This window comes from Centropristis striata, chromosome 18 (assembly GCF_030273125.1).
Source record: "Centropristis striata isolate RG_2023a ecotype Rhode Island chromosome 18, C.striata_1.0, whole genome shotgun sequence".
NCBI lineage: Eukaryota > Metazoa > Chordata > Actinopteri > Perciformes > Serranidae > Centropristis > Centropristis striata.
The window spans coordinates 5,776,261-5,791,342 of record NC_081534.1 but is presented as its reverse complement, the minus strand read 5'-3'; the positions used below and the strand labels follow the sequence as shown (position 1 = coordinate 5,791,342).

Below are 15,082 nucleotides of genomic sequence, written 5' to 3'. Positions count from 1 at the left end.
AACACCTTTGTCACAAATTGATGACATCTTGAAAAAAGTGTAGGGTTTGTGGTGCTGGGTTTTTCTTCTTCTAATGCATAGTACTGATGGTTCCATTGGGAAATTAAACTCCTAAATCAACAATTCTACCGTGTTGGAGCTACTGAGCAACGCAGGAATTAAACCTTGCAATGCTGATCGACTTCTACTCATTTCAGAGAGTGAGAGAGCACTACAGGCCCCACTTTGTTAGTGAGACGGAGTAGGTTGGAGACTTGTTGCAGTGTTTTTGGGATGAAAAGGTGATAGGCCTTCAGGCAGATAGACTGGAGATCACACAGGAGCAAGGCATCAAGGAGGCAAAGAGCTTATTTGCGCGTTAGTGTGTGGGCGTACAGTGCGACTCTGCAACAGACAGGTGTTAAAAGCATAGATGTGTCTAAACATAGGCTGCGCCTCATGAGCTGAAGCTTTCAGGGAATTTTTCTAAACTAGTCACTTTTTATACTGTCACATCAGCCTCACTTTTCAAACTGTCATTACAGCTTGTGTGACCTGCTGCTGATGGTTGCAGGGTATGATAAAGTGAGTAATTGATGTTATAATTGGTGTTGGAAAGAGGAGTTAAAATTACAGGCAGAATAGCATTAGTCAGTTACCTTTTTAATCCATTCTGTATAAATTGATGTGATCTGTGGGGTATAGTTTACATTAGATTATTAAACGAACAGCTGGCAAAAATGTACTCTTAGTTCCAATTAACAGAAGACTTTGGCACCAGTTAAATATATTTTGTGCACGTGGGAAGGATCCAAAAGAGATTTATGATCAGAACTCAGCTTGTGAATTCAGTGGCATTTTATAGCCAACATAAACCAGGCCTCCCTGTATCTAACTGGTGATTGCTGATATATTTTTGCAGTTATGTGTGTGTGTGGTTAATAAACCTTTAATCCACAGAGTCATGTGAAAATATGCTGGTTGTACATGCTGTATTTTCCTCGCTGTGGAAGGTTGTTTATTTTTGGCATCATTGGTCAAATATTCCATAATTTTCAGTACATTGTAATTCAAGTGTCTGAGAGAAATCTAGATTTCTGCATCTCCACCTTGACTCTGTTTTCAGGCTTTAGATAATCAAGCTTTACTTTAGAGGGGGAGAGAGACTTCCTATTGGCTGTTCTGTATGTGGTTGCACGTCCCTTTGTTGAAAGCCTGATTCTTTACCTTTTTGTAACCGTAGCCAGAGGCTCACAGCAGTGTTTAATTCAAAGCTAAGCTATTAGATAAGAGACTTTTTTGTTAACCATTTATATACAGTGCAGTATAGTACATGCAGAAACCAAACTGTGTAAGAGGGTAGTTTATTGTCCAGTGAGCGGATGTTTGCTGTGAAAACAGTCGGTGGTGCTGATCTGCTGGTTTTAGCCTTTAGCTTAGCATCGGCTAACCCCAGCAGTGCGGCTTCTCTGTTACAGTGACTTCAAGAATTTGTGGAAGCCGTTTTCTATATTCCAGCCATGTCCATCAACATTAAAATCGACATTTGGCTACATATCTATTGGACTCACAGTGGCTGCTCCGTCAATGCACACTGCTTCAATTCTGGCACTCTTTTTTTCTACTACTTTTTTGTTACTTACCTAAGAAAAAGAGCGGCGACTCCTTGGAGTGTCTATTAGTCCAACCAAACGCTGAACAAGACATTTTTAATGAACAAAATGTAAAAAAAATTATTTTCTTTAATCAATTCTTTATCGTATATTTTCTTCTAAATGGGGCCATTATTAGCATCATATTGTCTTAATATGTTGAGTTTTTTTTACGAGTGATTGAGACCATAGTGTTGTCCTAAAAAAAATTCTGAGGTAATGAATCAAGTGAGAAGATTTCTCATTTTGTATTGAAATGAGTGGACCAAAATGCTTCTGCAGCTCCCCCTGCTGGAATTTTGGGTAGAATGCACCTTATCAGAACAGACCTTGCTTTTTCAGGAGGGGTCTTAAAGAGACAGGCGCTAAAACGGAGCGGCTGGATATCTGTATATTCCGCAGAAAAAAAAGTAGGAATCCAAAATACAAGTTTGAACCTAAAAATGAGCACAACTTGTCCCCTGTGACATTTAAACAATCAACAATTAACTCATTTCAGCTTAATTCATCTTTATGTCTGGGTCCCGCTTTAAAGAGGTGCTTTTTCTTTATCTCTGCTACAGAAAAAATCCAGAAAGCATCAAAAATAATTTACAGCGATTTCCATTTAAAACATTACATCACTTAGGTCTTTGATCTAAATAAAAAAAAAAGCAGATAGTTTCTGCTAATTAATTCAGTGTTCCCATGTTGGTGTGAGATGCAAAAGTTGTGAGTGAGGGGAAAAAAGTTGATCTGTTTAGAAAAGTAAAATAGCTTTTTACTGTACAGTTGATAGTTTTTAACTTTTGTTGTAGATGTTGAAATTGTTATCTTGTCGCGGTGTCTGTCGCACTGAGTCAGCCATTCAGATGAGAGAACCCACACAGTGGAACATCTTCAAGGCATTAATCATGGTCTATTGCCGGCTAACATCCATCTCTCTTCCTCCGGCTCTGTTCAGATTTAGTCAGTGTCAAACTCTGCTGTTTTCACGCTGAGAAAAATCGCCTGTCTCATTCCAGCACAGCTTTGCTTCATTTTACATCATTTATCATGGTGAAAGCTGTTGTTTGCTGTGGGAAATTTCCAAGTAATATTGAAACCATGGTGCACAGATGCTTTTAGACACACATCTGAGTTTGCAGTGTTGCTTGAGACTAAGCTGAGTGTGTTTATGTGTGTGTCTCTTTTTGTGGTGCAGGAGATGGAGGAGAGAATCCAGCATTTTGATACATTCCTGTGACACGGAGAGAATACCTTATCAGGTAGATCCTGAACAGCCTGGGACCACAAAGACACACACACAGAGTGAGATTGAAGGAGCTTCAGCCCTCAACACAAAAACACACACACAGAAGAAAAAATAAATCCAGCGCCCTCTTTTTGCTGGGAGGGGACACAACGAGGACGACGTTGAGGACATTTCAATGGTGCTATCGTCTCAGGAACCTGGCCAGATCCAGACCCATTCTACACAACCAAACTCCTAGAGGTGTGTCAGTCACACACACGCACACACACCAACGGTGACGGGCAACCCTGGTGCTAACTCGGGTGCTATCCTAACTTTCATCCATGCTGCTCTTTGGATTACTTCTTAACTTGGATGACTAGCAAAACCAACAGATCGGGTGATGTCATAACGCAAACCTGGCCACTTCAACACACACACACTGCATGTATAACTACAGACACACACCCAGAAAATGCACACCCAGATCCTCACCAGCAGAAGTGTGAATGCAGAGCGCTGCTAGCAGATGAAGACAGTTAATGTTCTGAATCAGTGAAGCAGGTTGCTGAGCTCATCTCACCCTCGAGTGGAATGCTTCGTCACAGGCCAGTCGTTACCACGCCATTACGCGGCTCTTTTTTTTTCCTGCTCATTTTCGCTACTTGATTAATTCAATATCTGAGCCACCGTCAAGGATACTCACCCAGAACAATAGTTTACAAAGAAGTTTTTAGCGTGAGGTTAGCACAGCAGGACTCGAGCCCATTACGTCCTCTTCATTACGGCGGCCGTCGGGCGTGGAGCGCCGTTAGCCCCCTCAGCGTTTAGTCTCAGAGTTACTGTCGCCTGCAGGTCAGCTGTACAACCACTTCGCTCACACACCACCTCTTGCGATCACAGTCTCAGCAGATTGTCATGTCCTAAATAGTTTGTCCCCCACTCCTCACTACATTCAGTCGGAATGTTTTCCCTCCCGCTCAAGCTGTGCCCGCCAGTTGATTTCCCCACCCCGGCTGAGAAACTGGAAGCAGTACAAATTGGAAAGAGTTTATAGAGTTTGCACTGCCTAGTGTGTGCCTTATTTTAAAACCTCATATGAAACTCTGATATATTTAGCAGGATTTTTTTATTTTCTACTTGTGACAATGAACAGGCTCCGAGTCGGGGTCCTAACCACTGAGGTCACTCCGACCTTTTAGCAAAAAAATAGATATAGTTCAATGCCATTAGGTCGTTTAAATACATATCTAGGTTAGACATCTCCAACCTGGGCCAAAATTGACTGCTTTATAACACAACTCAAATCCCCAAAAAGTTGAGATGCTGTGAAAAAAACTCCTTTACAACCTACATTCAATTAAATACAGTACAATTCCTTTTTTTGTAAATGTATACACTGATTCTGAATTTGCTGCATTCTGTTTACGTTTTTTTTTTTGGAGTTGTAAAGCCGACTGATATGTCGGTATAACTGCCTTTAACAGATATCTCTGTATTGGCCTAAATGTTGCCTGAAATCTGCCAATATTATTATTTATTAACAAAATTTGATCCAGAAAAGGATGCTTAGTTGGATTATTCAGAAATTGTCATCACATAGTTTATCCCACAGAGCAACAATATGCATCAAATTCAGAATTCACTTAGTGTATTTACAAATACTGTTCAGTTTGAACATAAAATATACCCTTTTGTAGTTCACCATTGAATTCTTTTTTAGACAACGTCCTAACTTTTTTGGAATCGGAGTTGTACAATCTCTTGGTGAGCAGCACAGAACGAGACAAAAAGCTGCTGCAAGTTTGTGGCATTTTGGAACTTATACTACTTAGCCCATTCTGCCTACACATTATAACAGTAATGATACATGTATATATCAGCCGATATTTCGATATCAGAATTTTTTACTCCCCAATATTGGTATCTGCCCCCAAAATCCAGTATCGGTCAGGCTCTGCTTTTTAAAATCTGAACACAAAAGGATTTTTAGATAGTACTTGTGTCTACAGCACTTGAAATGTTTGGATATTTAAATATATTCATGCCCTGTTAACCGCAGGTCAGTCTCCACCAGAGTGGACAGCAGGTGTAAGAAGACAACACCAGCTTTTCTTCAGTTTTTCATATGCAAAAAACACAACATTATGATGCGAGTCAAATGATTTTTACCGTGCCAAGTGTTCTCCCACTCCCTAAAAAAGGTGCTGAAGTAACGGTGCCTGTTCACAGGAATTCTGTTTCAACTATGAAAATGTTCTATTAGATGTTCATAACAACCTATGTGTTATTTTGTGTATTTGATAAATATTTTCTACTTTTTTTTTTATAAGATGCTTTGCTTGAGTTGAGATTTTGCATGAATTCATAATGAACAAGGCCATTCTAGGCAGTGCCCGTCACTAAGGTGTATAAAGCATTACAAGATTTTTTTTGATTTTTTTTTTCAAATGTGTGTACCGACTTTATGGGTAACACTTTATAGTAACCAGCATTAATAAATGGTAGTTATTTTTCTGTTAAACAATAAAATAAGCGTTTACTAATTTCAAGTAATGCTATAATTGCACGTTGCAACATTTTGTACTATTTTGGGTGTTTGTTCATCATCATCAAATGAAAACACTTAAGAAATCATTATCAAAATTATTTGGATGTCTATTTTAAAGTTGTCACTGATGCTGTTAAGTTGTTAATAAATCATCTCTAATCATTATTATTAATGGTTAATTGATTTGAAAACCATCTCTAAATCAGCCATTAAGTTACATTAAAGTGGCCCAATCAAATCTTTTAGCGATGATCTTTAAATTACATGTCTAAATGTTTTACAAATGTTAATCATAAAACATTTGCTATGGTGTATAAAATGTGTGCAACGAAAAAATTATAAATTACTTAAAGCATTCCTAGTAATTACTAAACATTAGCCATTTCATTGTTTCAGCAGTAGAAAAACAACTGTCCACAAAGCTAATTAACTATCATTTACCATTTATTTGTGATGGCTGTTATAAAGTGTTTCCACTTTCTGGATTTATTTCATGTGTTTTTGTCAACACCAGACAAGAGAAGCTGGATTCTGGTGTGTGGTACACACAGTAAATGTTTTCTGACCGCAGTAAATGAAGGGTATTTACTGAAGCTTTATAAAGTTTTCATGGCATTGTCGTGGTTTTGGAGATGCTAGATTCTGGAGAAGGCCCCTCCCCTCCCTTCCTTCCTTCCTTCCTTTCACGCAAACCTCTTGGTGCGACTCTGACCCCAGCTCACCTCTGCCTTTTTCTCAGATTCTACGTGACTAAAAGCAAAGACCATATGCAAACTGACAACGACAGGTTAGCACTTGGACTACTGCAGAGAGAATAAACCAACGCTACCTCAGCTTAATTTATTTTAAAAACAGTTTACTGGGTACAAAAACAGTATTTTTCTCTCCCTCCTGAAATACTGTTGCAACATCTACAGTACCATCACAGGTACCAGATCAGTGAAAGCACGGCTGCTGCAGTAATCCAAGAGTTGTTTTTATCTCTCCGATTCTTATGTATGTTTGCATTTGAGCCAGATGATGATTGCATAAATTTAAAGCATATTTCATGAACTGTATATGTTATGCTTTAGTTTCAGATTCATTTCTACTGTACATGATCACCCCCCAGATCGTTTTAGAAGCTAGAGAGCATTTTCTGCCTCGTCACACAACCATCGCCTTTATTATAAATTCAGCTTTTTTATTTTGCAGATTTTCATCTCATGATTCTGATTATTTATTAAACACTTTTACACCTAATATCAGTCAATTGTCTTTTTGTACGTTTTGAATATTAACAAATCGGGAAGTGTCGCGCGTCCATTTAACTTTTTTTTTTTTTTTTTTTGCTGAATTGCGTAGCGTTTGTGTAGCAGGTTTATTTGGCGTGTGCGGGGGAATAAAGGGTTTACAGGTCTCTCAGGTTCAACACGCGACAACATGCCCTTTCAACTTTTCTATTTATTTCATTGTTCTGGTGTTTTTCTTCGTTAAAGTGGTTACAGACTGTGGCATACTGGAAGAGACTAACATTAGGAGAGTGTTTAAACCGTAGTGTCTGTGTAGAACATCGCAGGAAGAGAAACAGGACCAGATTAACTTTTCTTCTAATGTTGTTCACTTTGTCTCCACTTTCTGCCAAAAGAGTTATTTTTTATGAATTTAGAAATATGGAAATAAAATATGGGTAGTTAAATGTCATACATTGTGATCTTCCTTTCTTATTATAAATTGTAGCCAGTTTGGACTAACAACCAATTTTTGTCTGGTAGTTGAGACTACTTAGTCCAGTATGCAGAAGGAAAGGTTTGTTCTATCCTCGATTACTTTGTTCTTCCCTGTTTCCTTTCACTGTTCATTTAGTCGAGACTTTCCATAGCTTTGTCGATTCTGTTCGTTTTTGTATTTAACACCTGTTCGCAATTGTTACTTTAGTGTAAGTTATATTTGAAATGAAACATTTACTGTATTTCTCAAATAAACTGCTGTGATATACTTGAATAAAAAGGTGCAAACTGTATATTTCAAGTGTTTGACTTTCTAACTAAATTCACATAAATGGGAAATCAACACCTGTAGTTTCATGTCATCTTTGGCCAAGCAGAGTGCATTATGGGAAAAGCAATTTACACTAAGAAAATAAACTTGACACTTGTCATTGGCCCCAGTTTCACAGGTATACTATGCAGGATTTACAATTACAAGTCAACCAATTTGGTATTTATGTCTTCTCTTCATTTTGCTGTGCTCAGGTTTCTGGACGACACTTTTTGATCATTAAGCTACAACAAAAATCAGAAATTGCGCATTCATGTGCACAAAGACAGCGAGCCATAAGTCTATGTGGACAACAAGCTTGTTCCAACACTAGAATGAATCTGAGGTTTGCTTTCACATTCAGAGGCGGAAGATTTAATGTTTTTCAGACTGAAAGTGAAAATTCCTGCATAGTATTCCAGGGTTTTCCCTAACATTATAATAAAGCCATTTTGTGCACCGCCTAAGCTGAATTAATGTAAAAATCAATGTGGAGAGCATTAAAACCCAGCTCCGTGACTTTTCCCAGATCTAATGCTTGTTGTTGCTCCCCAGTGAACCTCTTTAGCAAGTTTTGCCTTTTGGGTGTTGTTCATTATCTGCTTGACCTTTTGCACACAGCTATGTTAATCATCCAAAATAATGTGAAATTGCATATTTCAAATTGAAAAACCTATGCAATGTGCAACTGGGCCAATGCACCTGAGTCCTCTACAAACTCAGGGGAAACACTATTGTTACATTATACAATACTTTATGCACACATGAGACTTATTTCTCACAAATGTGTTCAATTTGTTAAAACCTGGGCCTCAGACTACTGGAGTTTAATGAATAATGGTACATGTACTCAACTTGAGTATTTCCATTTTGTGTAACTTTATACTTCTACTCCACTGCATTTAACTGCCAGCCTTTGTTACATTTCAGGTCAAGATTTAACATAGAAACATGATACATTTTTTTAAAAACTAAACAGTATATTAAGCAGTCAAAATGAGCCCTACCCTTAAAAAATTACACAAATGCAGCAGTACAAATAAGCTAATAATATATTTGGATAATATATGACTGAGTGGGTCCATGCTGCATAATGAGTCATTTTACTTTGATACTTTAAGTACATTTTGATGCTGATACTTTTGAATGCAGGACTTTTACTTGGTAAATGGTAAATGATGAGTCTGTGGACAGGTCGAGATGGAACACTGCATCCTTAAACCGACACATCACCAGATAATCTGGTTGCAACAGTGGTTCCAACCAGATTTCTCCGCCGATTGTCGAGAGGGTGAATCGGGGTTAAGTTGGCCCGAAACTGCAGTATTGTGAGCACTTCTCCTTTGCCAAGGCAATCTGTCCACCTGACAGGTGTGGCATATCAACACGCTGATTAAACAGCCTGAAGACGACACGTGTGCCTTCAGCTGCTCACATTAACGGGCCACTCTAAAATTTCAACTCATCTCAGAAAAAGACATTTGAGGCTCTAAGCTACAGATCTTACGTGACTAGATGAGCTTCGAGACGGTTTGTGACCATTGTCTGGATGTCTGGTCTTAGATGGTCTTGCAGGTGAAGAAGCAGGATGCCGAAGTCCTGTGCTGGTGACTGAACATGCGGTCTGCGGGTGTTGAGGCAAACTCAAATAACTGGAGGCTGTTTATGGAGGTAAACTTAAATTCCTGGGCAAAAGCTCTGGTAGAGAGTCCTGCAGTGGACATGCCAATGGCACACTCCATGTGTTGTGTGATAAAGCTGCACATTTCAGACTGGCCTGTTAGTGTGACCAGCCCGAGGCACACCTGTGAAGTAATCAGGCTGTTTCATCAGCCACACCTGTTAGCTGGGTGGATTAGCTGGCAAAGGAGAAGTGCTCACTAACGGGGATTTAAACAATTGTTTGGGAGAAAAAAAGCTTTTGATTGCATAGAATTTTTCTTTCAGACATAAATTGTAGCATACATCTTTTACTTCAACTAATGGGAGCAAAAACAAGCGCAATCACTTAAACACTTTGGTATTTTCATGTGCTGAAATGTCCTTTACACCCATGTCCTATGGTAAATACACATATGCTCATACTTTGAAGGGAACAAGTGCCTTTTTCTGAGAAAAAAATACAGTAAACCAAAAAAAGACTTGACACTGTATTCATGTTCTGGTATATGTATTAGGTTTCAATAATAACAATTGTTAATTTCTCCTTTTTGGGTACAGATTTACAGACATACCTTTTGAATCCAACCTATCATTTTTTTTTTCTAAAAACATTTATACAGAATTGCCTTCAGGTTTTAAAATATACATTTTCCTTCCTGTATTTACAGAATACCAACCCCAAATCATTTGTGGGTTGCAATGAAACATCTTGTATAAAACAAAAAGAAGGTGGGGAGGGAAACCGATGAGACATAAAAAAAACATGGATGGACAGATAACTATGATAACAGTCACAGGTGAATATTGTGCTTTTTTCCGGAGGAACTGTCCCAACATGAACATCTGTGGAATTCCCTCTCTCTCTACGTGCACTGCTGTTTTTGTCCCGGAGTGTGACTCAAAGGGGGAAACGGGCCACTAACACTCCAGATGATATCTCAATCAAGCTGGAATTTCATATAAACAAAGAAAAAATAAAGCTTTTTCTTGTTAAACCCCACCTGACCCAGATTTGATTGTTTTTCCTATGTTTAGCAAGTCATTAAAAGTACCAGGTTGCACAGAGTTCAAAATCTGTTTTTAAAATTACCTCATAAATCCACACTCACAGCAGGAACTACGCTTGCCGACACAGCGGAGAGAGAAGAAACTCGTCACGTGCTGTTAAAGAGGAAAACCGTCAGTGGATTCCTTTCCTTCACTTTTCCTCCTGCCCTGTAGATGTCACTACTGAAAAACATTCATACACCACAATGAAACTCTGCTCTCTAATTAATGACTGGAAAACGGAGGAACAGAATTCTCAAAAACAGACAAATCTGGACCTGCAATAGCTCGACTGCGCTGAGTTGAAGTATAAGAGTAAAACGGAGGTGGTGAGTTCACAGAGATCTGGAAAAGACAGAACTGAAACAATGATGAGTTTGTAATTTACTAAGAGGGTCCCTGTGCCTGTTGGATGAGAGGATGAACTACTACCATGACACATACAGTACTGGAGGTTAGGCATCGTCACCTGACATGGCTGAGTAGTTGAACATGAGTACATTCTGCACAGGGCTTTTTTTGGGTGGTGGGACAGGTAACAGTGTGTATGGATGGATGGATGGATGGATGGATGGATGGATGCTGGCATCAAGTCCAGAGGTCGCTGACCGACCGGCCCCGGCCCTAAGCTGCCGTCGCACACCGTCCCACAGAAGCGGAGCTCAGCTGGTGTTTGCCGTCGACCCAGTTGGATGTGGTCCCAGCCGCCCTCAGCCGCTCTGAATGTACTTCTTGATGACCACGCAGCCGTGTCTGAAGAGCGGGCAGGGCAGTGACTGCAGCAGCGTCCAAGTGTTGGTGCAAGCGTCGAAGGTCTCCATGTTGCCGAGGGCGGGACCCTCGCTGCTCACTATGCCTCCTGTGGCGTAGATCTTCCCGTCCAGGATCACAGCGCTGCACAGGAACACAGAGAGGTTAGTTTTGTTCAGTTGTCTTCTTTTTAGAAGTTAGAATCCTCAAAATACTAGATATATATATATATACAGGGTTCGTACGGGTGCTTGAAATCCTTGAAAATGCTTGAATTTAAATGTATTTTCAAGGTTTAAAAAGTGCTTGAATTTTGGATAAAGTGCTTGTTAATGCTTGAAATTCTTACTGTATTTCTCTTGCAATCTGACTATATCCATCTATAGACTATAGATAATCACATGTTCAATGTAAATAATAATGAGTAGCCTATCTGAAATGAAGACCGTTCCTCTTAAAAGTATAATACCATCGTTGTTGGTATGGTTAAGTGAAATCTCTTTACAACCGTCTAAGATACTGGAAAAGATTGAAAATTGATCTTGAAAGTCCTTGAAAAATGCTTGAATTTGACCACTGCTAAAGTGTACGAACCCTGAATATACGTTTGGGATAAATATGTTTCTGCTTTTCACATCCAAACCACCCTCGTGTCTTTCTGTTAAATATGACTGGATGTTGTGAAGAAATAGTCTGGCCCCTAAAATGTTTAATTAAACAAATAAAATATAAACAATGAGCATTAGAGTGGACAATAGGCACAGATGTGAGCATGCTAGCTTGTTGATCTTAGCTTTCAGCTCAGAGCCCAGTACAGCCTCACACCACCCAGGTTGTAGACACAGAAATCAACGTAGGATTCTACAGTGTTTTTGGCAGTTTTCCCCAAATCTTTTGGACATACTATTACTGTCATCAACGATCTATTCTATTGTATTCATTGGAATGTTTGGACAAACTACACTATGACCTTTTTTTTTTTTACGTTTTCGACATAGTATATACTAAGACAGGTTTTTTGTATTTTTGAACATAGCATAACATGATGTTGTTTTTTTGTTTTGTTTTTAGCATTTTGGGCAAATAAACTACACTGACAATCTCTTTTTTTACATTCTATAGTATGGCATGTTTTGTCCCCCCCCCCCCCCCAAATTTATGGATGTACTATGCTATTAACATTATCAATGTACTACTCTATGGTGTGTTTGGACATTTTTGGATAAACTACACTTTGACTATGTTTTGACATTTTTTAAATGACTAAGATGTAACGTGTTAGCATGCACTTACATTTCTGTGTATAAATCAAAGATTTGAAGCTAGCATGTTAATTAGTGAGGTATAGACTCAGATTTAGTTTTTCCTGTGGACACAGCCAGGCTAGCTGTTCCCCCTGTTTCATAATACTAAGCCAAGCTAACCAGCTGCTGGCTACAGCTTCATATTAAATGGACACACAGGACAGCAGTTTCAGTCTTCTCATCTCTGAATATGCAGATTTCTTCAAAAGTTAAACTATTCTTTATTCTTTACATTTAAACATTTAAACATTTAAATTGTTTGGCATTTTGTTTGGTAGTTTGTAATTTTATCTCATTGATTCAAGCCTCAATGTTAACTCTTCACTTTCTTACAGCATATCAGAGCTGCAACTGCTTCTGCTTCACATTAAAATCATTGACTGTTAGGAACAAATAATAATGAGAGATAATCAGTGTCAGGGAGATAAGTAGGTGAAAGCAAGTGTGAGCTAATGTGGCTGTGAGTCACAGCAGCAGGAATATTGCTCTTATTGTCATCATGATCAGACAAACAAAGCCAGTTAGAAGACAACATCTCCATAAACATGCTGATTGTGGCGCTGGGGGCCACGCCTCAGATTGTTTGACATAACTCACACATGCTCTCGACATCCCCAACAAGGCTACTTTGTAAGGTAGGAAGAAAAAAAAACACATTACACTACCTCTCGAGGGCGAGTGAGAAAACTAATGAAAAAGCAAATATCTCTACAAATGTGCTCATTTGATATGAGAAACAGAAACAGGAGTTTGTGTGCGGAGAGGATTAAAACTTGGGCTGTAAGCTGATTAGGGCTTTGTACTCCTATTGGGGTTTGGAACGATCTGCATTTACATAAGGTGCACGCTCAAATACACACATATACACACATACACACACATGGCGAACAACATGCAGTACTATTGCACAAATTCACAACACTGTTGGGAATGAAACAGATTATTACATAAAGCCTAAATCTACTCAGAGAGAGAGCACAGCTGATCCGAAAACGGAGAGAGCGCGGGGCAAAGCCTGGAGCTGCTCTTCCTGATAAACAGAGGGGAGGTGCGGGTCTGCGGAGGGCCGGACGCAGCGAGGGGAGAATATCAGCTCTCCTGCACGATGACCTGCTAGGCTTCATCTTGTGTGCAGGAGCGTGCAGTGGAGATAGTGCCGTTTCCTGAGTACGTGTGTGTGTTTCTCTCTTTGTATGCTTGTTGTTGCTCCCTCCTTCCTTTCCCCGCATTTCTTCCTCTCTTTGGTGTCAGACTTAGTTAAATGTAGCAGAACAGCTGCCTGGCGTGTGCTGGTGCAGCTTATCAATAACTCTGACAACATGATTTATGTTATACACTCTGCACATAAGATCACAGCCTGTAATTGCTTCCCAAATGTATTTTGTGCATGCTTCTTTATTTCTCGGCTTCTGCAAGGAAAAAAAAAAAAAAAGGCTCGGGCATAGAAAGAGTGGGTTCATTATCCAGCAAACTGCACACCTCAGTGACTCGAGCTGACTGGGATATTATGAAGTGATCCTACTGTTGTTAATTTTCATTTATCCCCCTTTTATAGCCATTATGTGTCCACAAGTGGTATAAAAGTCACAGGTGTGGACTGCAGTTTCTTGGCGTTTTAGAAAGCATTACACTCTTATAATTATTATATGTGCAAAAATATATTAATGACTCATATCTCACAGTTCAGATACAATAGAGAGAATCAGTGATTTGAAGGAAAGTTGATTAAATCAAGCTACTGGAACGGATGTCTTGTTTCTCTCAGTGTGACAGACGACGGTGTTACAGATCAAGCTATAAAAAAAAAAAAAATCAAGTCCCTGAATTCAAAAGCTATTTTTCTATCAAGGGAGAAGTCTCACATCCTAAATGCAGCGTGTTGGAAACACTGTCAGCCCACGACTCGGTTTTGTTCAAGTTTTAATTAACTGGCCTGAATACATTTTCCCTGTGCAGCCGTTTACCTGTGTTTTGACACAAAGACTGACAGATTACTAATAAACTTGAGTTTTACATATTTTCTGAGGCTGTGTAATATCAGTGTTTTTTGAAGCTTCACACAAAACAGACCTGCAATTTGAGCTTTTTGAAACATCTTTACAATTCCACGCTGGGGATTTAAAACTTACACGTGGCACTGCTGCATTTATAATCTCTTACCTGCAGAACTGCCGGGAGTGATTCATGTTGGGACCGGCCTTGATGTTGCCTTTGTCTGGGTCATAGATAGTGGTGGCTCGAGCGTAGGCTCCTCCCAGGATGAATATAAAACCGTTTAGACTCACTGCAGGGGCGTATTTGTTATCTGAAGATATGAGAGGAAGAGAAGGAGAGAGGGAGGAGGAGGAGGAGGAGGAGAGATTTTTGTTAAAGAAAACACAGAGCTATTGTGTGAATATCATTCTCACATACAGCAGAAATTTCCATTCAGTATAATGGCTTCTATTTGTTTTTTTCTTCCTATTCTCCCCCTTTCCGTCCCCAGGCTGCATGCAAAAATCATCATCAACATTCTCCTTATCACTTTACAGATGTGCCATTCTCAAGATTGCTTTGGAGGAAAAAAAATAGAGAATGGATGGCAAACCAGTGAAAAAGCGGAGTTCATAAATCACTGTGGCTTTATTGGGTTCTGCTCCCAAATATGTTTGGGCTTGGCAGCAATATAAAAGAGTTACCTAAGTCCCAATAATTCACAATTGCATTACGCCCTCTGGCACATCCATAGATTCACAAAGAAAAGAAATAGAAGAAAAAACAGTGTGCACATGTATTGGAAATACATGAGTGAACAGGTGGGATACTGAATCCTGTGCATACTGTATAATTCAATCTGATACAGTATATAGCAAAGGAGGAAAACAGAAGCACTGAAGCAGCACTGCTGTAGAATTATAGATGATGG

At 39.3% G+C, this 15,082-nt stretch overlaps 2 protein-coding genes across 8 annotated transcripts in view; one reads left to right on the top strand and one right to left on the bottom strand.

The window, feature by feature from the left end:
- The window catches only part of atad2b (ATPase family AAA domain containing 2B), an 88,453-nt gene extending 81,056 nt beyond the window's left edge, over nt 1-7,397 (top strand). The window contains exon 28 of the mRNA XM_059356681.1: nt 2,815-7,397. Within this exon, the coding sequence (XP_059212664.1) occupies nt 2,815-2,856 (42 nt within the window). The 3' untranslated portion in view covers nt 2,857-7,397. The remainder of the gene's footprint in view (nt 1-2,814) is intronic.
- Nucleotides 7,398-9,550: 2,153 nt separating this feature from the next.
- Nucleotides 9,551-15,082, bottom strand: part of LOC131991319 (kelch-like protein 29) — a 233,969-nt gene continuing 228,437 nt past the window's right edge. For all 7 annotated transcript variants that reach the window (XM_059356683.1, XM_059356687.1, XM_059356686.1 and 4 more), the window contains exons 14-15: nt 14,338-14,482; nt 9,551-11,017 (exon numbers count right to left, since the gene is read on the bottom strand). In XM_059356683.1, coding sequence (XP_059212666.1) covers nt 10,834-11,017; nt 14,338-14,482 — 329 coding nt within the window. In that variant the 3' untranslated portion in view covers nt 9,551-10,833. The remainder of the gene's footprint in view (nt 11,018-14,337; nt 14,483-15,082) is intronic.